The 26,749-nt window shown below is 60.4% G+C and overlaps 2 protein-coding genes across 4 annotated transcripts; one reads left to right on the forward strand and one right to left on the reverse strand.

Moving 5' to 3' along the window:
• The first annotated feature begins 2,585 nt into the window (after positions 1-2,585).
• Positions 2,586-18,010, forward strand: EPHA1 (EPH receptor A1). Of its 2 annotated transcripts, none has more exons than XM_049893852.1 (18): positions 2,586-2,727; positions 3,627-3,694; positions 7,582-7,863; positions 8,781-9,177; positions 9,365-9,520; positions 9,778-10,122; positions 10,200-10,327; positions 10,493-10,643; positions 11,102-11,198; positions 11,431-11,489; positions 12,485-12,610; positions 13,342-13,527; positions 13,656-13,717; positions 13,797-14,003; positions 14,907-15,056; positions 15,314-15,507; positions 17,487-17,642; positions 17,730-18,010. In XM_049893852.1, the coding sequence occupies exons 1-18, from the start codon at positions 2,637-2,639 to the stop codon at positions 17,806-17,808; spliced, it is 2,934 nt and encodes a 977-aa protein (XP_049749809.1). In that variant the 5' UTR covers positions 2,586-2,636; the 3' UTR covers positions 17,809-18,010. The 2 variants fall into 2 exon arrangements, with proteins under 2 accessions (XP_049749809.1, XP_049749810.1); XM_049893853.1 differs by lacking the exon at positions 2,586-2,727 and adding an exon at positions 2,757-2,939.
• Positions 18,011-18,089: 79 nt separating this feature from the next.
• On the reverse strand, positions 18,090-26,434 carry ZYX (zyxin). Of its 2 annotated transcripts, XM_049893854.1 has the most exons (9): positions 26,093-26,432; positions 25,188-25,387; positions 24,987-25,079; positions 24,294-24,893; positions 20,582-20,702; positions 20,266-20,435; positions 20,005-20,183; positions 18,940-19,060; positions 18,090-18,550 (listed from the first exon to the last, which is right to left on the reverse strand). In XM_049893854.1, exons 1-9 carry the CDS (start codon positions 26,292-26,294, stop codon positions 18,446-18,448), a joined length of 1,791 nt encoding a protein of 596 aa, XP_049749811.1. In that variant the 5' UTR covers positions 26,295-26,432; the 3' UTR covers positions 18,090-18,445. The 2 variants fall into 2 exon arrangements, with proteins under 2 accessions (XP_049749811.1, XP_049749812.1); XM_049893855.1 differs by lacking the exon at positions 24,987-25,079 and having other exon boundaries at positions 26,093-26,434.
• Positions 26,435-26,749: the final 315 nt, after the last annotated feature.

A 26,749-nucleotide genomic window follows, 5' to 3' on the forward strand; every position in this document is an offset into this window, starting at 1 on the left:
ACCGCCCTCTGCCTGCCACCCACCCCTGCAGGCCCCGCTGGTTGGGTCTGTGTAATTGGTGCAGGCTGTTCTTCTCTCCATCAGCACACCTGCTCCACAGGGTGGCATGAGCAAACCGGTCTCTCAGCCAAGGACACAGAGGTACAGAATAGCCAGGAGAGCTGGCCAGCGCATTCTGACTGCGAACCCAGCTATCTCTGCATTGTCAAGGGTACCCCTAGAAATGACCTCAGGGTCACCTCGCTACAAGGAAACCAAGGCCTAGCGAGTATAAGCAACTTGATGGGAGCTGCATTTGGTTCAGAACAGAGCACGCAAACGAAGATGCCTCCTCTCAGGACAGACAGAAGAGGAAGCGCCAAATTGGATGCTCCCTGGTGGAGTTGTAGTTAAGTGCTACGGCTGCTAACCAAAAGGTCAGCAGTTCGAACCCACCAGGTGCTCCTTGGAAAGTCTATGGGGCAGTTCTACTCTGTCCCATAGGGTCGCTATGAGTTGGAATCAACTCGACCGCAGTGGGCTTTTTTTGGTTTTGGGGCTGAGCCAGAGGTGGACTTCCTGAGCCCAGTTGGAGAGCCGATCCTAAAACAAGACAGGGCTCCTTTTCAGTGCTCTCGACCCCTCTCCTGCAGGGACAGCCCTGCCTGGAGCCCCAACACACCACAGCATGGCGCGACCTCACTGGCTTCTCCCTGGGCAGCAGTTGTCCAGCCCTGTTTGGTCTCCCTGCTGCTGGCTGGTCACCCTTTGCCCATTCCTTCCAGCTGAAGTCACAGAGCTCTGAGCCCCTTGAGCCCCACATGCCACCTCCTCCTTCCCAACACCCTCAGTGTCAGGAGAGCGGCCTCACATCAGAGCCGTATGTGGCAGGGCTCCTTCAGTGTATTTTTAAAAGCATGTGTGTGGGGGAGAGAGGGAGGGAGAAGCATAGGATGGTGCGTGCCTGGGAAATCCCAGAAGGACTCAGAAGAAACAGTCGGTGGCAGTTAACTTTCCAGACAGAGACTGAAGGGTGGGAAGAGGGAGGATTTTACTCTTCCTTGTGTTTCCTTCTGTCAACATGAAGTTCCAACCAACACACATGGATGGCATTTCTTTCTTTATGTCAGTAAGGACCGCCTAGGCCAGAAAGCCAGAGGCCATTTTTTCTTATTTATCTAAAAAAGAAAAACCCTGAGAAGCATTAATTTTTGAAAATGAAGTAAGCATCTCTAATCCACCACATCCCTTTCCCCCCAGTGACGGAAACATGCAACAATGTAGATGAGAGAAGAATTAGGAGTGATTCACCGGGTGAGCCAGGGAGGGTACAGGAAGTGGGGCATGAGGAAGGCCAGTAGCTGTAGTCACCTGGGTGTTAGCTTGATCCCCAGCTCAGACCCGTAGCTTCTTCAGGGACTTACTCTTCTTTTAAGCCTTCGGAGTTAAGTTCATGCAGTGTAGAAACTGAATAAGCGTTGGTGGCACAATGGTTAAGTGCTTGGCTGCCAACTGAAAGGTTGGTGGTTCGAACCCACCAGCTGCTCAGAGGGAGAAAGACCGGATGATCTGCTCCCATAAAGATTTTAGGCTGGGAAACCCTACGGGCAGGTCTACCCGGTCCTGTAGGGTCGCTGAGTTGGAATCCACTTGAAGGCACACAACAACATATAATTCAGGAGTCGCAAATATTAAGGAGCTCAACGGCTAACCCAGAAGTGCCTCTGAAGAAAAGCCTGGCAATCTAGTTCCAAAACATCAGCCATTGAAAACCCCGATGGAGCTCAGTTCTGCTCTAACACACGTGGAATCGCCAGGAGTCAGAATCTTACAGATAATTCAGGGCATCTCCAAGAGCTATGGCCCCGCCAGGCAGAAGGTCCGAAGCGGCCTGCCAGCCCCCTCTGCCCCACCCTGCTGCACGGAAACCCCGAGGAGTCCCCCCGACTGCCCTGTACAAAGCCCTGAAGGTTCAAACTCCCTGACAAGTTTGCCAAGATCTCCCGGCTCTGGCCACACCTGTCTTTCTGCCCTGCGCCCCAGCAGTCGAACTGGTCCTTTCACCACTCCCGAGCGCACCTGGGGCGCCCTGCCTTTGGGCGCTCGCCTTTCCCAATCTATGCCACTGGAAACCCAGTTCACAGGGCTCCTCCCTAGTGAGCCCCGGGGCTGACCCCTTCCCCTGCCGCCGTGCCAGGTGCGGCTCAGAGGGCTGTACTCCCGGTGAGGGTCACCTCTCCTCGCGGTCGGTCAGGGCACCTCTCCTACCCTCGCTGGCTTCCCCGGTGTCTGCTGTGGTCTAGGCCCTGAAGAGGGGCAGACAGGGGGCAGAGGGTGCAGGTGGAGCCCCCTGTAGAACGAGGTCAAAGGCTGCTGCATCAGGCTGGGCCAGGTGAGGACTGGAATTGGGACCTGGGTGTCCATTCCGGTCCCGCCCACCAGGCGGCGCCCGCAGCCTCGTTCCGGCCCGGCCGCCCCCCAGGTGGGAAGTTTGTTACCTGACGCACAGGTTTCGCCCTTGGCCCTGGCCCTTTAAGAAGGTGAGCCAGGTGAGCGGCCCCGCCCCGCACTGGTCCCGCCCCGCCCCGCCCCGTCCCGCCCCCGTAGTCCCAGCGCGGTAGCCCGGCGGCCGGCGGTCCCAGGTCCCGGCCGGCGCCATGGAGCGGCGCTGGCCCGCGGGGCTCGGGCTGCTGCTCCTGCTGCTCCTGCCCTGCGCCCTGTGGCCCCCGGGGGCGCGCGCCGAGGAAGGTACGACCGCCGGCCCGGATTCCCCGCCCCCGGCCCGGACTGGGGCCGCCGCGCTGTGGCTGCCGGCCGGCCCTGGTCTTTGACCCCGGCCTCGCTCCGCGGCCTGGGTACCGCCCGCGCGGGGTGAGGAGGGCGCCCTGAGCCCGGGATGCCGCGGCCTGGACCCCGCGCCTCCTGCGCGGGGACTCCCTGCCCGATGGCCCCGGGCCCAGGTACTCTGGCCGGAGGTCTGCGCCGTGGGAGCTCGGAGGTGGGACGAGCCCAGACACCCCGGGCGGGCAACGGAAGGGGAGGACTCAGTGCAGGGCTCCCGGGGTGAAGGCCGACTTTACGAGTGGAGGCTCTCCCTCACTCCCCAGCCGCCGCGACTCCGAACTGGGCCTGTGCCCCCTCCAAGCTGGGCCTGTGCCCTCTCCAAGCTGGGCCTGTGCCCCCTCCAACCTGGACCTGTGCCCCCTCCAAGCTGGGCCTATGACCCCTCACAGGCCAAACCAGGCCTTGGAAAGTGGCGGTGAGGCTTCCCATTGGGAACCCACCGAGTCCCTGGCCACACCTACCCCACTTGAGACTCCCTCCCCTCCCCGCGGAGCTGCACCCCACGGTCCAAGCACTGCAGTCCTGCAGCAGGGCCCCAGGCCTCTCAAGCCTGGTGGCGGATGGCCTCCTAATGCTTCCTGCACTGGCTTTGCCAAAGATCTGCACCCACCCAGCCCCCTCAGCCTCCCTCTCCTGATGGCTCTCTGTGGAGTCCTCCCTGGAGCTCAAATGCCTCCCCAAGCCCCAGGAGGTCACAACTGTTAGGAACTGGATGATGACCTGGGGCAAGGGACCCCCAGGAGGTGTGTGTGGTGGCACTGGGGCCCCCTCCCCCAAGTGACAGCCCCTCTCTGCCCACCCAGTTACTCTGATGGATACCAGCACTGCACAGGGGGAGCTGGGCTGGCTGCTGGACCCCCCAGAGGATGGGGTAAGTGTCAGAGGCGGGCCAGGAGGGCACAGGATGAGCCGGTGGGAAGCGGGTGGAGAGGTGGGTGGAGGAACCGAGAAAAGAGCAGGAAAAACTGGAAGTGTCTCCTGGTGAGGCAGTGGGGGGAGGCTGAGTCAGAGCCTACTGAAGGGGACATGGGGGGCCAGACTTCACGCTGTGGAATGCCACTATAGCCAGCACCTCCCTGCCCACCCCAAAGAGAGTAAATGTGGACTTCAGAGGGGTCTCTGAGCGGACACTCCAGGGAGGAGTGGGCCGTGCTGGGGGTGCTAGGACCGAGGCCAGGTCTTCTCTGGAGAGGGGCAGAAACACCCCAACAGTGTTCTCAGTGTAAGGCTAACCCCACCGTAAAGGGGCTGCCCAGGTGAGTCTCAGGGGTCAGGGAGCTGCACAAAGGATATTCTAAACGTCTGTATTGGGGGGGAGAACCAAAGCTTTCATCATATGCCCCAGAGGGTCTATGACCCACTTCCCCGAAGTTAAAGCTGCTCCTCAAGGCCCAAACCCCCATCCATACTCCACGCCTGCCAGGCAGGCCCCACACACCACAGGTCCCATGGCTGGCTGGGTCTGCTCCCATCAGCCCCTCCTTGGACACACCTGAGGCCTCTTGAGCAGGGCAGGATGCAAGGTGAGCCCCAAAGAGCTTCACCCAGACTCCCGAGAGCATACCTTTGCCTCCAACTGAGCCTCCAGGATCCAGGCCTCAGGCCCCTCCCCTCCAGTCCTGGATCCCATGCTCCAGAGTGGAACCTCAGTGCACCTCTCTTTCTGGGCTGCTCGCTTCCCTTCCCTCTGGGTGCTCCAGCCCCTGTTCTCCCACAGAGGCCTGTAATTAGCGTTAATAGTCTAGACCATGATGTGTCCTACAGGAGGGGCTGTGGGAAGGCCTGGACTAGTGCAGGCATAAGAGGAGCCTCATCCCATAAACCATTTAATCACCCCACGAGAATGGCTGCAGGTCCCTCTACTAGCTCCCATAGGCCCTCTCTGTGCCCCTCCACACCACCCAAATAAATGTCCCCTGACTGGGCTGGGTGGGTGCAAGCCCCCTTAGTCTTGTTCGAGAGGACAGCCAGCAGCGACACACTCGCACTGCCCACCCTGGCCTCTTTCCTGCCGCCATCTTTTCAGCACACATGTAAGTGCATGCATACATGGTACACAAGCACATGTATATGTACACACTCATGCATGAACACACGCATGCTTGTGAACACGCACACACGTGAGTACGCACGCACATGCCTCTTTGCACACGTGCACCTGTACGCACAGTCATGCACACAGTCACGTATGCATGAGCACACGCCGGGCCAGCTCCCCAGACTGTATCCTGTAGCCACCCACAGCAGCCGAGTGATAAGTGACAGGATCCTTCTTGCTGCTCTTGGGCAGCTGGACCCCACATCTGTCACCACTGGGAGCTGGAGAGGCGAGCCGCAGCTGGGAACATCTGCTCCAGGCTCCAGCTGCAGCTGCGGCCGTTTGACTAACGGCCTGCACGTTAACCTGCCGTTCCTGTGCCCCCCCGGCCCCACCCCACTCCAGCCTAGGACCATGTCCTCGGTCCTTTTATTGCTCCAGCCCCTTCACCTTTCAGACACCCCAATCTTTGAATGCCCTGACACACTGCAGAATAGGGGCCTTGAGTAGCTTGGTGTGTCCCTGCCCCACCCGCCCTGAGCTCTTCATTGATGGTCTTGATGAAAGCCCCGAGTTGTGGTGCAGAAAAAGTCCGGAGACCTGCCCCATGGGCAAGAGAATGCCGTAAGGGCCTCATTCTGTCTCCTGTCTATAAAATACAGGGGTTGCGACCACAATATCAATGAGGTATTTCATGGAATTTCAGAGCCGTTTTCTTCATTTCATTTGGAAGAATGGCTGGGAATTTTTTTTTAAGAAAAGGACAACAATGAAATGGGAGCCTGGTCCAACCAGATACCAGAATATGCAATGTATCAACTCTAGTTAAAACATATGGCGGTGCCCGAGAACACACAGGTCAATGAAGCAGGGAAAAAAAAACCCAAAACAGGCCCACGTGTGCGAGACGTTAGCGGTGATAAACGTGAAGCCACAACCCAGCGGGGAAGGCATGGAGTGGCCAAAAAATCACGAGTCCAGAATTTAAAAAAAGAAAATAAAGTTACATCTCCACTCACGCCATGCACAAAAAATAAATAAATAAATTCTAGAGAGATTAGAAATCTAAACCTAAAATCCCAACCTGCAGAAACTCCAGATCTTTACGACCTTGTGATAGGAGCCCCTCCCAAGTGAAATATAAAGCCCAGAAGTCATAGAGGGAAAGACGAGAGGTGTCATTATGTAAAAAAATTTAATGTATGTCAATGTGACAGACACCATTTACGAAATTAAACGACATGTGGCCGGCAGAGGGAAGGTATTTGAAACATACATTCCAAGCAAATGATCAATTTCTACAACATGTAAAAAAGCTCATCCAAACGAATAATCGAAGGAGACCAATAGAACAATGAGCAAAAGCGATGAACAGATAATTGCATAAAAATGCAAATACGCAATGAACAAAAGAAAAACATGTGCAGACTTCTCCTCAAAGAAATGGAAATCACCATGATAAGAAGCTATGTTTTCAGGCACAGCCACTGCCGCCCAGTTGATTCTGACTCACAGGGACCCTATAGGACAGAGGAGAACTGCTCCGTAGGGTCTCCGAGGCTGTAACTGCCGCAGCAGTAGGCTGCCACATCTTTCTCCCTCAGAGCCGCTGGTAAGTTTGAACCGCTGACCTTTTGGTCAGAAGCCGATCGCTTTAACCACTGTGCCACCAGGGCTCCTACGTTTTGTTTATAGAAAGGTCGCTCACGTCCAGGTTGGAAGAGGTTCTGAAAAAATGACAGAGGCTTTGCCGGTAGAAATGTAGATGGATAGAGCCTTTTGAGGGCAAGTTGGCAAAATCTTATAAAATTTATAATACGTCTATTATAGTGGTTCTACAGAAATCTGTACATTTACATTTAAAAAAAAAAAAAAAAAAGCTAGAAGCTTCCTGAATGCCCAATAGTGGGTGAATGGTTAAATAAATTGTGGTACATCCATACAATGCCATACTATTTCATGTCGTTGTTGTTAGGTCCCATCGAGTTGGTTTCGACTCATGGTGAACCTATGTACAACACAACAAAACATTGCCCGGTCCTGTGCCATCCTCATGATGGTTGTTATGCTTGAGCCCATTGTTGCAGTCACTGTGTTAGCCCATCTCATTGAAGGTCTTCCTCTTTTTTGCTGACCCTCTACTTTACCAAGCATGACGTCCTTCTCCAGGAACTGGTCCCTCCTGATAACATGTCCAAACTATGTGAGACATAGTCTCTTTGCTTCCAAGGAGCATTCTGGCTGCACTCCTTTCAAGACAGTTTTATTCATGGCAGGAGCAATGGAGAGGGTGAAGATTTTCCTTGCCCTCCAAAAGCTAAACCAAAAAACTGGGGGACTTTAATATTCAACGTCAGCGTCCTGTTGTCTGAACAAGGAGGCAAAGGGTCTTGTGAATAAGCTTTGGCTGCAAAAGTCTGACTTTGGGGTACCCAATGGCTCTGCCGATGAAATAGGTAAAAAAAAAAAAATAGTGCCCAAACTCTTGCAGGCAGAGTGGGCTCATCTAAGGGAGCCAGGGCTGGCTGGGGCTTAGGGAGGACTGTCTTGCCCATCTCATCTCTACATAAATCCTGCACCCTCAGTGCTTCTCCGAGGGGTGGGGAGAGTCAGGATCATTGATGGGGGGGCTTTGACACAGCCTTCCACTCCATCGCTCTAGGAATGGAGGGTGTGGGGGCCAGGGTGAGCTGGCCCCTGACTCGGGTTCTCTCTCCCAGTGGAGCGAGGTGCAGCAGATGCTCAAAGGGACGCCGCTGTACATGTACCAGGACTGCCCGCTAGAAGACAGTGGAGACACGGACCACTGGCTGCGCTCCAACTGGATCTACCGGGGCGAGGAGGCGGCGCGTGTGCACGTGGAGCTGCAGTTCACCGTGCGTGATTGCAAGAGCTTCCCACGCGGCGTGGGACCCGCGGGCTGCAAGGAGACCTTCAACCTGCTCTACATGGAGAGCGACCAGGATGTGGGCATTCAGCTCCGGCGGCCCCTGTTCCAGAAGGTCTGCGCCCTCACTGCACCTGCCTGGTGCTCACCGCGCCTGGCTCCTTACCTGCAACCCCAAGCTGAGAAAATGAGCAGGGGGCCCAACAGGAGAGTCAGGGGTGTAACACCAGAACAAATGCAGGGTAGAAACCAGTGGGTGGACTGAGCAGGGTTCCTGTCGGCCGGCTGTAGCCACAGCACTCAGCCTCCCGAACCTTGGTTCCCTCACAGTGAAGTGGAGATGGCCGTGATGCCAGCCTGGTGGAAGTCAAAGGCTTTTAGGAGATTCTGATGGGAGACCAGCCTGCCCCAGAGGAAGTGGGGATGTACAGGTTAGAGCTGTTAGGACTTTCTGTCGGCACCAGGCAGGCTGTGCAAAGCACACCCACAAGCAGGGTAGAGCTGTGTAGTAAGGCATCTTCCTGTAGGCTGCCCCTGATGGTGCCCTTTCTTTCCTACTCAAGAACCTACCAGAATGCAGGAGAGGGAGGAGACCATTAGGATAGGATGTGCTCCCGTTCTTTTCCCCCAAAGAGAAAATGTTGAAAAGTTTATTAGGAGTAAGTTAATGATGACATGCTTTATAACCAAGCACCCCTTGGCCCTGAGGTGGGGACACCTCAGAACTGTGCAGATCATTCTGTAGAGCCCACAGACAGGGTCCCAGCCCCAGCCCCAGATGTAGTAGCTGTACAATCTTGTGCAGGGTGTGCAACCTCTCTGAGCCTCCCATCTCCTCCTCTGCTAAATGCTGGTGGTACCCATCCCACCTCATAGGATGCCTGCAGGGATTCAGTGATGGAGGTCCTAGCCCGCACCTCCCACATGGCCAGCCCCCCTCGGTGGTCTGTGAGATGTGAAGCATGCAGCCATTTCCGCTGGGTGCATATGAAGTGTGATTTTCTGCCTTCTCCCCCCACCCCCCACCCCCAGGTCACCACCGTGGCTGCAGACCAGAGCTTCACCATCCGCGACCTGGCATCTGGTGCCGTCAAGCTCAACGTGGAGCGCTGCTCACTGGGCCGCCTGGAGCGCCGTGGCCTCTACCTGGCCTTCCAGAACCCTGGGGCCTGTGTGGCCCTGGTGTCCGTGCGGGTCTTCTACCAGCGCTGTCCCGAGACTGTACACGGCCTGGCTCACTTCGCCGGCATGCTCCCGGGCCCTGGTGGGCTGGCAGAAGTGGTGGGAACCTGTGTGCCCCACGCCCAGGCTGGCCCCTTGGGCGTACCCCGCCTGCACTGCAGCCCAGACGGAGAGTGGCTGGTGCCTGTGGGGCAGTGCTACTGTGAGCCTGGCTTCGAGGAGGGCCCTAGCGGTGCGGGCTGTGTAGGTAAGGGGGCAGGAGGCTGGATGAGAGCCACAGGGGCTACCAGGGGCAGGACTGTGGGTACAAAAGGGGGTGGCAACCTGTGACCCACAGAAACACCCACCTAGGTGTTTCAGGTACATGGGCTAGGCAGGGTCCCTGGGCCTGTAAGCCATTCGATAACCCAGGTTCTGCTTCCCTGTCCCCCCAGCCTGCCCCCAAGACTCCTACCGTGCTGACACAGACACCCCCAGCTGCATCGCATGTCCCCAGCACAGCTCGGCTGCCTTGGAGGGGGCCACCGTCTGCACCTGTGACAGCGGCCACTACCGAGCCTCTGGGGAGGGCCCCCAGGTGGCCTGCACACGTGAGTGGGAGGCTGGACCTGTCAGACAGGGGTACACAGGTCTTGTGCTGAGCCCTTGCTGGGGTCAGAAGTTTCTCGAGCTTCTCATAATCAAGGACAGACACAGTCCCTCTTTGCCCCTGTCGTCCCTGGAAGGGTTCAGCCATGTCTCCCCCCAAGGCCTCTAGAGGACCAGACCTTCCAGACTGGGGTGCGGGCCTGAGGTGGGCGTGGGGGAGCACTGAGCTGGCACTGCTGATGGCCCTACCCTCCCACAGGTCCCCCCTCAGCCCCCCGAGACCTGAGCTTCTCTGTGTCCGGGACTCAGCTCTCCCTGCACTGGGAACCCCCAGCAGACACAGGGGGACGCCAGGATGTCATGTACAGTGTGGGATGCTCCCGGTGTCCGGGGACAGGCCCAGATGAGGGCCCCTGCCAGCCCTGTGGAAGTGGCGTGCGCTTCTCCCCAGGGGCCAGCGGGCTCCCCCAGCCAGCTGTGCACATTGACGGCCTTGAGCCCTACGCCAACTACACCTTTGAGGTCGGTGCCCAGAACGGGGTATCAGGGCTGGGCCATTCCGGGCCTGCCAGTGCCACGCTCAGTGTCAACATGGGGCATGCAGGTGAGGCCCGGCAGGTGGGCTGGTGAGGGGCTCCTGACCCACTCCTCTGCCTCACTCAACCCTGCCTGTCCACCCAGAGCCACTGGCAGGCCTGTCCCTGCAGCTGGTGAAGAAAGCACCACGCCAGCTGGAGCTGGCCTGGTCAGGGGCCCAGCCTCGAAGTCCTGGGGGCAACCTCACCTATGAGCTACACGTGCTGAACCAGGTCAGGAGAGATGGGCGGCGGGGCGGGGTGGGTGTGTGGACCACCTCACAGTGGGAGCCATCCACCTTCTCAGGCCTGTTCCCAGCCCCTCCCCACAGGCTCCTGAGACCTCTGTCACGTCCTGGGCTGAGAGGCCCAGCCGGGTAACACAGCCCCCACCTGCAGGATGAAGAGCGGCACCAGACAGTTCTGGAGCCCAGGGTCTTGCTGACCGAGCTGCAGCCGGACACCACATACATCGTTAGAGTGCGCATGGTGACCTCGCAGGGCCCTGGTCCCTTCTCCCCCGACCACGAATTCCGGACCAGCCCACCAGGTAAGCTCCCTGTGTTCTGCCCCAAACACACATACCTGTCCCCTGCTGAGCACCTCAGCCTTATTCCCCTGGGCCCTCCTCTTCCTCTGCAAGCACACATGAGCACACATGTGCACACACATGCACACACACATGCATACACACACGTGGGCACATGTACACCTGTACATATTCCATGTATTACAAGCACATGTTTGTACATGTACACATATACATGCACACACATACATATACACACATGGATGCACTTGTGTGTGTGATACCCAGCACACATGCAAGCACGTGTGCACACAGGCATGCATGCACACATGTACACATGCATACAAGCACGCACACACATGCACACGTGCACACACACATCTCCCCTGTACAGGGCATGCACCTGGCCTGCTCAGCCACCTGCTGGTGTGCACCATGTCCTGCCCCCAGTCCCCCACTGAGCCCGCACCTGCCCTCAGCTTCCAGGGGCCTGACAGGAGGGGAGATCATGGCCATCGTCTTCGGGCTGCTGCTGTGCACGGCACTGCTCCTCGGGACCCTCATCTTCCGGTCCAGGTACTGCTGCTGGGCTCACCCCCACCCTGCCCATCCTGGGCCCCTTTACCAGCCAGGAGCTCCATGTACAGCTCTGCAACCCTCCCCGTACCCAGTGTGCCCCACACTCATCCTGATCTGCCCCTCGTCCTGGGGAGAATTCAACCCAAGCCCAGTGGGTCTCCAGGACCCAGGCTTTCCCCAAGAGCCTGAGGTGGGCCTGGGGCCTGAAGGAGCTGCCCCCACCCCACAGGAGAGGGCAGCAGAGGCGGCAGCAGAGGCAGCGTGAACACGTCACCGGTGTAGACCGAGGTGAGCCAGAGCATCTATGTGTATGCACATGTGTGCACATACATGCATGCATGTGTGAGCCTGTGTGTGTGCCTTTTTGTGCATGTGCATGTATGTACATGCCTGTGTGCATGTGTACACCTGTCTACGTGCACTGTGTGTACATAAGCATCTGTGTGCCTTTGTGTGTACACATGTATGTGTGCATGTGTGTGCACATGTACGCATGTGTGGGTTCGTGTGTGGTAGGGGGTAGTAGGAAGGAACCCAGGGCCCCACATGTGTTAGGCCAGCTCTGGGGCCACGTGGAGTTCCCTGGCCCTGGGATCTGTGTCACCACCTAATTAACTGTGGTCGATTACCTCAACGCCTGGCCCCGGGGGTGTGGGTACTGTTATCTGTCGGCTGTTGTGCTGTGGCCCCACCAGGCTCTGGGCAACGTCCCCACCCACTGGCTGGGCCTGTGGGCTGGGGCTGGGCATGAGGGCCAGCCTGGGTCCTTGAGGTCTTGAGGCATGTGGGCTTCATGCTGGTCACCTCATTAGGGTGTCCATTCCAGCCATGAGCTGGGTGAGGACTGTCTGGGAACGAGGCGTGAGTGAGTGGAGGGGCCTGGAGCAGGCATGCAGGAATGTGAAGTGCGGGTGCTGAGCCATGCAGAGAATGGGCAACTTACCTGCTAGGGGGGCATGTGGCCTAGGAGGAGAGGACACAGGGGCTCAGGGCATGGACAGAGGGAGGGGGCTGATGAGGAGCCCTGCTCACTAGGAGAAGAACTTCAGCCCAGTTCACCTCAGGGAAGACAAAACTATGGAACCAAGACCCCTCTTCTCACCACCTCCAGCTGTGGGGTCCCTGAGCTGAGCCTCTTGTCCCCACAGAGGACATGCCCTGATGTCCCTGAGCTGAGTGCCCTGTCCCCACAGAGGACATACCCTGGGGTCCCTAAGCTGAGAGCCCTGTCCCCACAGAGGACATACCCTGGTGTCCCTGAGCTGAGTACTCTGTCCCCACAGAGGACAAGCTCTGGCTGAAGCCATATGTGGACCTCCAGGCATATGAGGACCCTGCCCAAGTTGCTCTCGACTTCACCCAGGAGCTCGACCCCACTGGGCTGGTCGTGGATACTGTCATCGGGGAAGGTGAACCCCCCTGTGCCCCACAGTCAACCCCCTGGGGTGGCTCAGAGCTGCCTCACAGGCCCCGCCTACCTCCCACCCTCCTCCCCCGTGGGGCCCAGCTGACCCCTCCATAGCCAAATGTCCCCTGTGGGTCCTCTCTGTTCCACTCACCATCACTCCCAGCCCTTACCCAGGGTCCAGGTCAGCCCTCCTCCACACAGGCATGTGCTTCCGAGGTTTCTGACAGAGTGCTCACATGCTGTCTATGTTCCCAGAGGTGTGGCTGTGTGGGCTCAGGCTGTTCCCAGAGGATTCCCAAATGTGGGAGAGAGCCAGTCTCCCAGCCCCACATTCCACCCCCTAGGGCCGTGTCCTTGGGCTGCCCTGGTCCCTTGGGCCACCAAAGGAAATGGATCTGCCCAGAAAACAAAGTGTGGCAATATGCTTGCCAACTGTGCGGCTGGGCCATGCTGTGACCAAGGGGCCCGCGGGAGAGGGGTGGCGATGGCCGCCTGCCCCAGCCCTCTGCCCTGGCCCATCTGTCCCCAAAAGCCATGCTTGGCACGCTTTCACCGTGTCCTCTGAGCACTTCTTTAAGGACATTGTTGGGGGCAACGCTCACTCCTGTTACGGATCCCTGGCCCCCTGGCCCTGGATGGGCAGCGGCATTTCTGACCCTCCAAAGACAGCAAAAGGGCACGAGGGCTAGAGCCCCTCAATGTCCTTGCGGTGACCCTGCTCCCCCTACCCAGGAGAGTTTGGGGAAGTCTACCGAGGCTCCCTTCGGCTCCCCAGCCAGGACTGCAGGACAGTGGCCATCAAGACCTTGAAGGACACATCCCCTGACGGCCAATGGTGGAACTTCCTCCGGGAGGCAACGATCATGGGCCAGTTCAAGCACCCACACGTCCTGCGGCTGGAAGGCGTAGTCACCAAGAGTACGGGGGGGGGGGCGTGGTCCCCAGATCGGGGAGGGGGAGGGGAGGGGGGCTGAGGCCCCCAAGCGGAGCGGGAGATGTGAGGTCAGCGTGGGGGCTGCCATGACCCTGCGTGTGCCCTGCCCCAGGAAAGCCCATCATGATCATTACGGAGTTCATGGACAATGGAGCCCTGGACGCCTTCCTGAGGGTGAGCAGGGTACATGGCAGCGGGAACACACGGAGCCCTGGGGCCCTGCCCTCCCCTGATGCACCCACCCCTGCTGCAGGAGCGGGAGGACCAGCTGACCCCCGGGCAGCTGACAGACATGCTACGGGGCATAGCGTCTGGCATGAGCTACCTCAGTGACCACAACTACGTCCACCGGGACCTGGCTGCCAGGAACATCCTGGTGAGCCAGAACCTGTGCTGCAAGGTGTCGGACTTTGGCCTGGCGCGCCTCCTGGACAACTTTGACGGCACCTACGAAACCCAGGTGTGAGCCCTGCGAGCACTACAGACACCCATGCACACACATGCACGTGGTCACACACCATACACAAGACAGATGCACACACATGCACATGCACACAATCACACACCACACACAGCACACACGCCATACACAGCGCACATGCATGTGGTCACACGCCATACACAGCACACATGCACATAATCACCACACACACGCATGTGGTCACACGCCATACACAGCGCACATGCACACAATCATATATCATATACAGTACACACACATGTGGTCACACGCCATACACAGCACACGTGTACACACAAGCATGTGGTCACACACCATACAGAGCACACATGCATGTACATGCATGCAGTCACGTATCATATATAGCACACACGTACACACACATGCATGTGGTCACACACCATGTATAGCACATGTGCTCACACAGGCACATACATGCAGTCACAATGCATGCACAGTTAGCACACATACAGTACACATGTGCAATGTGCATACTCGTGTGTGCACACACATGCACATAGAGCACATGCATGCAGTCATATACCACAGTGCATGTGCACACAGTACATGTATGCAGTCACACACCAAACAGTGCATGTGCACATGTACACACATGCACATTCATGCACATGCTTATGTGTGCACACACACGGACATATGCATGCAGTTACACACCATACACACGGCATGTGTGTGCATACATGCATGCACATGCATGCACACATAGTACAGGTGTGTACACACAGAGCACACACACTTGTGCACATACAGCACACACAGCACACACAGGTGGCATACATCCACAAGGACAAGGATGGTGCCTGTGTGGACCCCATTGCTCTCTAGCCCTTCCTGTGTGCTTCTCTTCGCCATCTCCACACCTGTGTCCCTCGCATCCACTAGGGAGGGAAGATCCCCATCCGCTGGACGGCCCCCGAAGCCATTGCCCACCGGACCTTCACCACCGCCAGCGACGTGTGGAGCTTTGGGATTGTCATGTGGGAGGTGCTGAGCTTTGGGGACAAGCCCTACGGGGACATGAGCAATCAGGAGGTGAGGCTGCATGCCTACCCCCAGATCTCCCCAGCACACTCCATCTTCTCCCGGGTCCTTCTGTGGCCCTTTGCTTAATACCTGATTTCATCTCCCTGACACCCCACTTTGCAGCCTCCTTCATCTGCCCTCCCATGCCCTGCTCTCGTTGTCACCCCACCTGGCCAGGGCTGTCTCAAGGCCCCTACGATGCCTCGTGTGGACGTAGTTTGCCCCCGGGCCACCAGGCAAGCGTCCCCTGGGCATCCCCTCCGCAGGTGATGAAGAGCATCGAGGATGGGTACCGGCTGCCCCCACCCGTGGACTGCCCAGCCCCACTGTACGAGCTCATGAAAAGCTGCTGGGCCTATGACCGGGGCCGTCGGCCCCCCTTCCACCAGCTCCACGCCCACCTGGAGCAGCTGCTGGCCAACCCCCACTCACTGCGCACTATCGCCAACTTTGACCCCAGGTACAGTCCACCAAGGACAGGGCCTGCGAGCTCCGGACAGAGCCCAGAGCATGAGCCCTGAACCTCACCCCAGGGCCGTGTACTATGAGAGGAGGGCCATCTCTCCCTGGAGAGCCCCCAGCTGGATACAAGGCAGGAAGCAACCCCAGGGTGTGCACACGGGAAGGGCAGGGCAGGTTTTTAAAGGAGCTGCCTGGAGGGGCCGGCGGCAGACTGCCCACACTGGCAGGTCAGCTGCAGCCAGGCCCTGGGTGGAGGTCCCCATCCCCGTCCATACCCTGCACTGTGTGCCACAAGCCCCATCCTCCCCATGGAGCTTCTGAGGCTGCTGGACTCAGGAGGCAGGCCTCCCCACCCCTTCACAGGGTAGAGGGTTCAGGAGAGGGTCACCCACTGGGCACATTTGGGAGGACCTGCTGTGTTCTGATGGGGCCCTTGGGTGGCACACATGGTTTGTCCTTGACTACGAATCAAAAGGTTGGTAGTTCAAACCACCCAGAGGCACTGCAAAAGAAAGGCTTGGCTTTCTGCTTCCATAAACCTTACAGCCAAGAAAACCCTATGGAGCACAATTCTACTCTGACACAGGGGGTCGCCAGGAGTTAGAACTGGGTGGGTGGCAACGAGTTTGGCGTTTTTGGTTTGCTGTGTGCGGAGTCTTGGGCTTGGAGAGAGAGCCATGCTCAAATCAACATCTGCTCCAGGGAGCACGGTCGGTAACCCTGAGGTGGGGAAGACGGTCTGAATAGGCAAATGCAGGCAGTGGGGGTGTGCTGTGACAGGGTGGGGGGCAGCGTCCCGGAGTCTGGGGCTGAGGATCAGCCAGTTGCAGGTTGTCCGGAAACCTGAGGCCAGGAAGGCTGGAGAAGTAGCTGGTCAGGGCTGGAAGGCCAGCTGGCCAGGCACTTGGACTTCACCCCGGGTGCAAAGAGTAGCAAGTGACCACTGTGTGAGAGCTGCCCATGGCAGTGACATGGTCAGATTGCATTTCACCAAAACCACTGCCAGAATGTGTGGAAGGACCTGGGGCGGGGGTGCGGTGAGGCAGGGGAGACAGCCATGGCTGCACTTCAAGAACTTTCTCAGAGCTGGCCTTGGGCTCCAACCACCATAGATAACGCTGTGTCTCTAAGAAAATATCCTCCTAGTTCCAACTTCTGAAGCTATCTTTTGGAACACAGCTCCCCACACACTGGAGACTGCATGTGCTAATCTTTCTGGAATGCTGGATTTTTTTCCCCGGCAGATTTGCCCTGCTAATGGTTTTGGCTCTGGTTGGCGCCAGCACAGGAACGCTCTTTGTGCTGTGGGTGTTGAGTCAAGAATAACAGAAGATGGCCCCACACTCAATGGCCACCCCAAGAGCAGCTGGCTAGCCCCAGGCCTCCGCTGCCTGCCCTCTGTCCCCAGCTGGGCCCTCAGTACTTCCTGTCTCTGCAGAGCTGGCCACTTGGGGAAGATGGGCTGGTGGTCCTGGTGTTAAGGAACAGCAGGGCTAGCCACCAAGCTCCCTGGTGTGGGCAGGGCTGTCGGCCGCCCACTGTGGCCAGCATGCCAGGAAACAGGCTTACAGACAATAGCAGCTAGTCCCCAACCTCCTCGGGGAGCTGTGTGCTCAGATGCCCCACCAGACTTGAGTGGGGCTGCAGAGGGCCCAGAAGGCCGCTCTGATTCAGCAAAGCTGGGTGTGCGGGCAGAGGACAGCCCCATACCCGGGCGATGCAGTCCTGTACCCCACACCCTATGCTGCAGCCCTGTATCCCTCTCCCCCCATCCACCCATAAGTAGTCCTGCACCCCCACGCTAACAAAGCCCCACATGCCACCATCCCCCTCCCCCACACCTGCAGCCCTGTACCCCCGTTCCTGCCACAGCCCCATGCTCCCCTATGACCCGGCCTTGCACCCCCAGGGCAATAGCCCCATGTCCCCAGTGAAGCAGCCCCGTACCCGCAGGTGACGCAGTCCCATGCTCCCCAGGGTGACCCTCCGCCTGCCCAGCCTGAGTGGCTCGGACGGGATCCCGTATCGCAGCGTGGCGGAGTGGCTGGAGTCGATTCGTATGAAGCGCTACATCCTACACTTCCGCTCCGCTGGACTAGACACCATGGAGTGCGTGCTGGAGCTGACAGCTGAGTGAGCACGAGCGAGCGGGGACCGGAGCGGGGGTGGGGGTCAGACCAAGCCCTCCATGCTGTGCCCTCACTCCCCTGTACCCTGCAGGGACCTGACACAGATGGGCATCACGCTGCCCGGGCACCAGAAGCGCATCCTTTGCAGTATTCAGGGGTTCAAAGACTGAGCCGTCTCCTTGCTCAAGGAGCCAGGATTCCTCCGCAGCGCACCCCACCCCCGCCGGGCTGGTCGGGCCTCTGGTGCTGCACTCACCCCCGTGGCCCACTGGGCCAGGCCTGGGGAAGGGGAGGAGTCAAGGGTGATGTGGAGGGCCGGGGTTTAATATATGAACACACATATCTATTTTTGTAAATAAACAGGACTGAGTTCTCCCCCTTACTCCATTCTTCACCCCACCGGCCCCATCCCATCCTGAGGGCTGCAGGCACCACACAGCAGTCTACCGGCGATTCTGGAAAAAGGTTCTTTATTGCAGCTGTGGCCACAGCCTGGCGGGCAGCATTGGTGGGGGCAGGCCATCCAGCCCCCAGGCTCTGCACCCTCCCTCAGAAGCAGGGTGCTGGGCTTGCAGCGGTGAAAGCAGCACAAAGGCCTGGTGCCCCTGGGTGGGTGGCTGGGTGTGGGGGTCATGGGGCCCCGCAGGGTGGACAGGGGAGGGGGCCAAGAGCCCAGGGCTTGGGCCCTGCAGCCAAAGAGCAGGGGGGTTGCTATTCAGGGCCCTGAGTCCCAGAGGGACTAGAATGAAGGTGGGGTTGGAATGGGGTCAGCCTGAGAGGGTGGGCCACGGCCCAGCAGACTGGCCCTCAAGTCTGGGCCCGGGCCGTGTGGCACTTCCGGCAAAGCACGTGTCCATCCAGGGGGAAGCAGCCGTCGTCGTCGGCCTCGATGGACAGAGGCTTCCCACAGTCCTGGGGGGATGGGACAGTGAGCCCTGGCTGCTTCTCACTCCCAACACCCCTCCACACAGGAGCTCCCCAAGGCCACCTCTGGTCCCCCACTTCACACTGCTGGATGGGCGGTGGGCAGGGTTGGTCCAAGATGACCCCTATTCTTCCAGCCTCTCCCACCATCCTGACCGCCTTCCTCTCACCAATGGGCTGACCCGACCCCTGCACAACAGATCACAGCCCCTGGCTGGCCCTCATGGTGTACCCACAACTCAGGTGACCTCACAGAAACCCACACTAGGGTCAAGAAGGCCCAATGACTCCAGCCCCAAGATGAAAAGGGCCTTCCCCACCCTGTTGGTGAGCAGTGCCCCACCCCCGCAATGTGACCAGGAAGCAGGGACCCGGACCTCGCACTTGTAGCACTTCATGTGGAAGTTCTTGTCCAGGGCCACCACCCGCACAGTCTCCTCTCGGCCAGGCTCCGGCATGATGGGCTCAGCACAGACGGAGCACCTCGGGGCATACTGCCTGGGGGGCAGAGGGGCGTGTGGTCAGCGCAGGGGGAGAGAAGACGGAGCACCTCCAGGCATACTGCCTGGGGGGCAAGAAGACAGAGCACCTCCAGGCATACTGCCTGGGGGGCAGAGGGGCACGGGGTCTGCGTCGGGGGAGAGAAGACGGAGCACCTCAGGACATACTGCCCCCGGGGGGCAGAGCGATGCAGGGTCAGCATGTGGGGTACAGGTGAAGGGGCGCAGGGTCAGCATGGGGGGGCACAGTTGAAGGGGCACAGCTCCCTACACACACTATGTCCTACATCCCCCATGGGGAAGCTTGTGGGAAGCAAGGACCTGCCTCCATGACTGGCCCCCACCAGGGGTGTCCACCTCTCCCGCACCCCCCAGGTGCCATCCTGACACACCTCCGCTGCCCTCCCTCCACTCCCCTCAATCCCGCCCACACATGGGAGGGGTCTTCCCACCCTCCCAGTCCTGGACCCTTGCCCAGCCCAGCTCTGGGGAGCCTGCAGTCCTCCGCCCTCCATCAGGGGGCTACAGGGAGCCTTGGGGCCTGTAGTGGGAGGTCAAGTCCTGACCCTGAGATGGGGTCCTCCAATGTGCACCTCAAAAGCACAGAGGAGCACAAGATCCAAGGTCTCACCACACTGCCCCTTAGCCGGCAATGGGGTTTTGCTGGTGGCCTGAGCAGGCAGTCACCTTGCAAATACTCTCTAGGGAGAAAGTGCGTCCCAGGCAGCTACTCCCGGGGCCTTTTAGAACCCAGCCTGCATGTGAAGAGAAGTCACTCACAAGCTGTACACGATTCACATGCTCACAGTGAGCTCGGCCAGCAGGCCGGGACCTGCTGCCCAGCCTACATCCCTGAGCAGCTACAGCCAGACAGGCCAGACCTGCGCCATCTGGGGAGCCACGCTGGGGACCAGGAGCACCCAGAAGGGGCGGGGTGCTCACTTGTGGTAGTCAGGGACGCAGTGGGGCCGGTTGGCCTGGTCCACAATGAAGGAGGTGCCCTCCAGGGGGCAGGCACAGACCACACAGGTGAAGCAGTTGGGGTGGTAGGCCCTGCCCGTGGCCCTCAGCATGCGCTCTGTGATGGGCTGCCCGCAGGTGCTGCACTTCTCCAGGGTCTCCTGCCGGCACAAGGCGAGTGGGCAGGGGCGCCCAGGCCCCTACCTGCCCCAGCAAACCCCGCTGCCCCGGCCTCCCACTCACGGTATAGCAGCCGTCACAGTAGGGTGCCCCCTCCAGACTATAGAACTGCTGCCCCTGCAGCTGCCGGGCACACTGATGGCAGGTGAAGCAGGCGATGTGGAACAGCTGGCCCAGTGCACGAACTGCCGGCTGGGCACGGGCCAGGGGCTGGCAGCAGCGGCCGCAGAGCTCTGCAGGACCGGGGAGGTGGAGGTCGGCAAGGGGGGAACACTCGGGGGAGTAGTGGTGGCAGGGCTCACTGTTGGCAGCTGCAACAGCAGAGCTCTGCAGGGCCGGGAAGGTGGGCATCAGCAGAGGGGACACTGGGGGGACTCACCACTGGGGGCCGCACCCGACCTCTGGGGCTGTTCCATGTCCTGCATGAGCTGCTGCGTCAGCTGCTCCAGCTCCTCTACCTCCTTCAGGGTCAGGGGGCCGGGGGCCCCAGGGGGGCGCACCTGAAACCCCAACACGTTCTTCAGGCTCTGAGGCCCTCTTCCAGCTTCCCAGAAGCTCAGGGCTAACCTTTCAAGCCCTATGACCCCAGCCCCATCCCAGGCCCCACACAAATAACCAAGGGAAGGGACGCCCCTGAGCCTGGACATGTCCACCCTTTGCCAGCCCTCCCTGGGTGTCACAGACAGGCTGAGGATGGGTGGACGCAGGCCACACATAGCAGCTCAGCTCACAGAAGCACCAACACGGCGGAGCCACGCAGACGCCATGAAACATGCCACACACCACCCAGGCCGCACATGGCAGGCAGACACACCTACCGTCCACCTGCTGCCGGGCAGCGAGAGCGTGAGGACACAACACAGGCGGTCATGGTTAGAGCCCAGGCCGCACTAGAGCTCCAGGCCTCGTGTGGGCTCAAGGACTCCCAACCTCCCCACTGCCAGGCCAGCCTACCGCCTATGCGGGCGATGATGGTACCAGGGTAGGGCAGAGGCTGGGGGTAACTGCTGTAACCCTGAGAACTGGAGGGAGTGCCACAGGGCTACACCTTCCCCCAGAGACACTCAGTGGGAGCACCAAGCTGGCCTGCTCTGTGAGGCCCCCTGCTGACCCATCCTGTCTGCCTGCAGCACCTTCCTCCCAGCCGAGCCACCACCCAAGGGAACACACTTTCCTCCATCCACACGTTTCTGCACCTCTCTGCCCAGGAGCACCGCTCCACCACCATCACACGCCCCTCCGCCTGGCCAGTCGCCTGTGGATCCCTGCGTCCTCTGTTCCCTGACATGGGTCCCCATAAGCCCCTTCACAACACTAACTTCAACTTTTCCCTCCCAACTCTCCCTTCCCAGCAGGCTCCATGAGGCAAAGGGTGGGATACAGCCAGGCCCTGCTCTCTGGCTACTCCTGGGTGACCACTCCATTTCCCTCAAACTGTGAACTGGTCTTCAATCTACCGGGTAACCAGAGTCCTGCATGACATACCTGCCCACCACTATTCCCCTCTGCCTGCCAGCTGCAATGTCCCAGCTTCAATGCCAGAGGCACCCTAGCTCCTTGACTCCACCTCAGTCACCATCCAGCACAGGCCCCATGGACCTCACGTCTGACAACCTCATGACCTCCAAGACCCTGAGCTTGAGCCCCCCCACCCAGCCTGTCTCTCTGACGTGCTCACGACCACTCTGCTGCCCTAGGCCACCCTCGCTGATCTGGCCCAATCTCCAACCCTGGGCCACATCACCCACCTTCTGTGTCTACCTCAGCTGCAGAGACACGGAGAGATGGCCACAATGCAAAGGGGCACTCAGCACCCTGGTGCCCTCCGCACCTCGCCCCTGCTGTGACTTGGCTCCAGGAACTCCTCGTTGCCTTCTCCCGAGCAGCTGTTCCAAACCTTTCCATCCCCTCAAGCCCCCAACGGCTTCACCCCCTCAGTCCAGATGACCTCACTGCCTACATTACAGAAAAGATGGAAGCCAGCCAGTCCGGACTCCCTCAACATTTCCCCCCCCCCCCCCCACAGAAAACAGTGGTGATGTGGTCCTTTGCCCTGAAATTCCTCTGGTGGCCTGCAGCAGGCCCTCCTCCAGACCCTGGCCCTCAACATGCTTGCCTTCTCTCATACGCTCTCGGGCCCCATGGGTCTCCTCCAGCTCACACCACACCAAAGTCCTCCCCTCACTTGCAAAGGCCACACACCCACCCACAGCCCTTCCCTAGGCCCCTCGGGGCAGGCACACTCCAGCAACTCCTTCTTCTCACTACCCTCCCTCCGCAACTCCTCCCAGTCTGTCTCGGGATACAAATGCGCCCCCCCCCCACCACCACCACCACACCACCACCACCACCAAGGCACCTAACATGTCCTTATAGTACATCTCTGGCCTCTGGGGCCCATTCTCCTCAATCCCCCGCTGAAAAGCACTACAGCTTCGCCTTCTCTTGCCTGTGATTCCACGCGACTCCTCCACTCCTTAAGTACGTCTTCCACCCTTGCTGTCCCCACCTGAGGCCCTCTCTATGCACCCCCTGACATGGGAAGTCTCCTCACGTCCACTGCTCTGGACATCACTGCCCACGACGTGCACATCTACAGCTGGAAGCCCACCCTCCATCTCTAACTGAAAGTAGATCCTGCTGAGAGAAGGTCCCGCTAAACCTCTTGCTCAACGTGCTGACACCAGACTCCTCCTCTTCCCCTCCAGCCCATTTCCCCTTCGGGACTTCTCTATTTGGTCAACAATCTCCGTTCCTGGCACACCCAGCCTCAGCCTCCTCCGCGGCATGACCCCCTCCCCCCCCCCCCCCCCCGCAACAATGCTTATCAGTTCCTCAGCTGGGAGCGCCTTCCTCTGTAGCAGCCACAACTCAGAACCTATTGTTCACTGGCCAGTCACTCTGGCCCCGGAGTGGACTCACACACCTCTGCTGGGAACCACCCCCAAAGCCTCCAAAACTGCTGCTTTCACTGCCCCCGCCCACCCCAAAACCACAATGCCTCCCCCAGCACTCGGAAGACCCCGAGCTGGGCTTTCGTTTCCTCTTCCTTGAGCCCCACCTGCCGCTCTAAGTGTAGCTCTGTGATGTTGCCACTGGAGACTGCTACTTTCTCTTCTCCAGTGGCCCCGTGCACCCCTGCCCTGCGGTGCTCCTGAGTTCCCTCTCCTCTCCGGGCCCTTCTGTCCCCAACCCTTGGAGGACACCGGCACTGCAAAACCATCCCTGGACTGCAGTCCCCACAATGGTCCCTCATCTGGGACCCTGAGGCACAGGACTCCACAGAGCTCCTGGGCGCCTGGCATTCACACCGTCACTTGGATGGCCTGGGGAGATAACCCCTTTGCCAGCCAGACCCTGGGTTCTGGTGGGAGGAACTGTCTTGGAGTCGCTACTTCCACCTGGTGCGTTCAGGCCAGGCACAACGCCCAGCCCTGCCCGTGTCAGCTCACTTCACCACACAACCACAGCATCAGGTACCATTGTTTGCAACAAGGGCAGCCAGGCTCAAAGTTCACTGGGCTCCCCTGGAGTCTCCAGATTCTGTCCCACGACCACAGGCACCCACCCTCCAAGCCCCAGGTATCTCTCCCGTGTCCTGAACACCATGCACAACAGAGGCCAGCACTACAGAGTTGGCTTGGCCATGTCACTGCTGCCACTGCTCTGATGAGCAGATGGGCCATGGACAGGAGAGCAGAGATAGCTTGAAAAGGCAAAGAACCAAGCTCAGAGTGGTGACCTTGCCCCTCCCCTCGAACATTTGGGCAGCGATCTGTGATGGTCCCCACTGCCAGGCGGGCCTCACCCAAACCAGGCCCTGCCAGACCCTTCCTCCAGGGGCCCTTCTTCTTCTGATTGTCCCCCAGCCCACATCAAAGGAAAACTCCTACCCCAACACCACCGAGTCGCCCTCATTCCCTGCTCCTGACTCAGTCCTGCCTAACCCCAGCCCCCTGGTCTCAGCCTAGTCCAGGTCCTCTCAGCTGATCTACCTGGGCCTGTCCTCCCTCACCTGGGTTGTCCTCCCTCACCTGGGCTGTCCTCCCTCACCTGGGTTGTTCTCCCTCACCTGGGCTGTCCTCCCTCACCTGGATTGGAGCAGGCGGCGGTGGGGACGCTAGGTGCTGCTTCTCCTGCAGGTGGGGCTTCTCCCTCTGCTGAGCATAGGTGACACTGGGGGGCTGAGGGGAGCCTGTGCCCACGGAAGAGGGAGCTTCGGGGCACCCCAACTTCTGACTGGGGTGTGATGCAGGTCCACCTGGGGCTCCAGGAGCTCCAGGGCTGAACTTAGAGGCCACAGGAGTAAACCTGGGAGCCACCGGAGAAAACTTAGGGCCTGGGGGACCTCGGGGCTGGGCGTGGGCCAAAGACACAGGCTGGGGCCGCGCCTGGGGCTGGGCCTGGAGCTGGGCCTGGAGCTGGACCTGGGGCCGGGCCTGGGGATGGACCTGAGGCTGGACCTGTGGCTGGACCTGGGGTCGAGCTTGGAACTGGACCTGGGGCCGGGCCTGGGGTGGGACAGGGACCTGTGTCTGGCTCTGGGACAGGGCCTGAGCCTGGGACAGGGGCTGGGAGCTAGAGGGGGCCTTCCAAGGAGGCAGGGGTGCCGCCCCCCCAGTTGCAGGCCTAGGACTGGATTTGGGAATGAAAGGTGTGGCAACCGGAGGGGGCACATATCCAGAGGACACCTGCAAGGAAGGGAGAGGGAACAGAGGGGTTACAGAAGTCAGAGAAGGGGTGCCCTCAGCCTGCTCTCAGGCTCTCCCTGCCTCGCCCCTCACCCGGGCCTTGAAGGGGTCGTTCCTGGTCATGTCATCCAGCAGCGAGGACAACGAGTCGATCTCCAGGTCAATGCTGGTCACCTTCTCCCTGGGCTGCAGGTCAGGGTCAAAGAGGCCCAGTCCTCCAATCCCCCCGCCCCCAACCTGGGCACAGGGGAGGGAGGTGAGGGCCTCTTCCACCAGGCGTCCCAGCCTCTGTACCTGTTGTGCCAGCGGTGTGGGCGCCTCAGTCCCTCCCTCCTCCTCCAGCGGGGGCGGTGGGGACGGGAAGACCTCTTCTTCCAGGGGCGCAGGGGGGAAGGGCTCCTCGATTGGGGGAGGGGGCGGCGGGAAGGGGCCTCCCAGGGCACTCTCGGCCTCATCGCCATCCCCGAGGGGCGGAGGGGGCGGTAAGGGAAAGTCTGGTGGGAGGGAGAGGGGGTAGTCAGCACAGCCCCTCAACCCCCTCCTTCTATGGCTTCAACCACCACCCAACTCTCCTGGGGCCCGTGGACGTGCACGGGGGTAAGGAGGGGCACAGGGCGCCGGGGCACCGGGTCAAGCGAGAGCACCTCGGAGGAGCTGGACGCCCCGTTACACTTTGGAGAACGCACCCCAAGGAAAGAGTACTGCCCCACACCCGCCCCCGCCGGAGGGGTTTGGCCCGGTCCCAGGAGCCCTGGCTCCCGGCCACGAGCCGCGATGAGGTAAGAACATCTGCTCCGGACGGGGGCTGCGCCAGCCCCTCCGCAGCGGCCTCTCCAGACGACCCCCATCACCCCTGGGCCCTCCCGGGAGTCCCTTCACCCCAGCATCACCCTCCCCCGCCCGTTGGCGCCTCCCGATCTGTCCCGGAGCTTCTCCGGGCCACGAACCCCCACACCCCGGCACTCCCCCGCCGGAGCCCCCAGTCCTGATGCTGCCCGGACAACTCCCACCTCCCGGAGCTTCCCCCCTCCCCGGCTCCTGGCCCCCGCCATCCTCCTGGTGCTCCCCCCGTACCCTCTAGTCCCCGGCACTCCCTTCGGGGCCCCCAGTCCTCCTGCTGCTTTCCCGGCGCCCCCCAACTTCCGCAGCCGGCAGCCCCTACCCCCTGCGCTCCACTCCCCCCACCCGGCGGGGCATACCTTCGGGGGGCGGTGGGGGCACCTCGCCCACCCGGCCCATCTGCGCGCGCTGCGCCCCGGGTGCGGCTAGGGGCTCGCCGTCCCCGTGCCGGAAGGGGTTCACTTTGGGCTTGGGGGCCACCACCGGGCCGAACTTCTTCTGCGGCGCGTAGAAGGAGGGCGCCGAGACCGCGACGGCGTGGGGCGGGCGCGGGGCGGCCATGCCGGGGTGCAGGGACGGCTCGGGCCTCGGCGTCCTGGCTGCCCGACGCCGGGGCTCTGCGTCCGGCCGCCGCAGCCGGGGACTCACTCGGGGCGGGGAGAGCGCCGCGTGACCATACAAGGAGCGGCCAGCCGGGCGGGGAGCGGCCAGGAAACGCCCCCGGAAGGCGCGCTCCGCCCGCCGGTCCCCGCCCGCCCGCGCCCCGACCAGCCTCTGATGTCATTTCCTGATACCCCCCCACCGGTCCCCCGGCCCGCGGACCTCTGACTCACGGTCCGCACGGCGGGCGGGCCAGGGACCCCACTAACCATTGCTGGCCACCTGCCCCGCTCTGCCCGAACTGCGAGGCGTCCTGGGACCGGGCTCCGCGTGCACGGATGACGAGTGGGCGGCGCCCCTCACTGCGCCTACCTAGGCCCTGGACCTGGGGGGAGCACGAGCCTCCAGGGATGCCT

This window comes from Elephas maximus, chromosome 8, assembly GCF_024166365.1.
Source record: "Elephas maximus indicus isolate mEleMax1 chromosome 8, mEleMax1 primary haplotype, whole genome shotgun sequence".
Classification (NCBI taxonomy): Eukaryota; Metazoa; Chordata; class Mammalia; order Proboscidea; family Elephantidae; genus Elephas; species Elephas maximus.